Source organism: Pygoscelis adeliae, unplaced genomic scaffold (genome assembly GCF_000699105.1).
Source record: "Pygoscelis adeliae isolate BGI_AS28 unplaced genomic scaffold, ASM69910v1 Scaffold356, whole genome shotgun sequence".
Taxonomy (NCBI): Eukaryota; Metazoa; Chordata; class Aves; order Sphenisciformes; family Spheniscidae; genus Pygoscelis; species Pygoscelis adeliae.
Window position 1 is genome coordinate 586,244 of NW_008824949.1, and position 841 is coordinate 587,084.

At 44.0% G+C, this 841-nt stretch overlaps 1 protein-coding gene across 3 annotated transcripts in view; it reads right to left on the reverse strand.

Annotated features, from left to right (window-relative positions):
• ACTN1 (actinin, alpha 1) overlaps positions 1–360 on the reverse strand; it is a 49,702-nt gene extending 49,342 nt beyond the window's left edge. For all 3 annotated transcript variants that reach the window (XM_009325575.1, XM_009325574.1, XM_009325576.1), the window contains exon 1: positions 249–360. In XM_009325575.1, coding sequence (XP_009323850.1) covers positions 249–273 — 25 coding nt within the window. In that variant the 5' untranslated portion in view covers positions 274–360. The remainder of the gene's footprint in view (positions 1–248) is intronic.
• Between the last annotated feature and the right edge of the window lie 481 nt (positions 361–841).

Here is an 841-nt window from a genome sequence, read left to right on the forward strand (position 1 = left end):
ATGCAATGGGCCGGCACAGGCCATGAGGCTTGGAGTACATTCCAAAAGCACATTAATGGTCACTGCTGGAGACAAGATATTCATTAGGGAAAAATTTGTTCTGAATCAGAAAGCAGCTGTTCTTATATTCCAGCAAAATCTGCAGCATTATAGCCCTTGCCGTCCCTATTCTGTGAGAAAGGGGAAGGACAGATTTCAGAACGGAGATGCTCAGTACACTTAAGAGCACCACACAGAACCTCTCTCACCTGAAATGACTTCCAGAAGTAACATGAGTTTAAGACCATCCCTGAAATCTTCTTCTATGTTCTCAATCTGTGTCCCAGCCTTACGGAGGTGAGAATTACACCATGCTGTAAACGTCTGAAACACAGGAGAAGAAAAAAAAAAAAGCAGTCAGTAATCTTCCCAGAAGCCAAACAACAGTTCAGAACCAAAGCAGTGCTGCCAGGTACCATGACACAGATTCAAATGCTGGTTAGGTTATCATCTTTCCACCGCTGCCCTTGTGGAGTACAAGCATTAGTACCTAAATATGCAAAGAAGTTGCAGGGTGTTCCCGTGACAGAGGGAGTCTGAGAGAGGCAGTCACTTCACAGCTCCAGCATGTCTGATTTTCTGGAGAGGCCCCTACATTTTGTGTTTGGTTTAGAATACCTTGAAACTGATTTTAGGGCATGCTAAGTGCTCAGATTGCTAGGGACTCCAGTGGTGTTAAATGAGACATCTTAACATAATATGAAGGAGAACAGAAAACAACATTCCAGATCTTCTCGTCTCTAGACTGGCGCTTAAGAAAAGGACCATTCTTCTATGGCCAACTGCCTCTGGTCTACTCCAT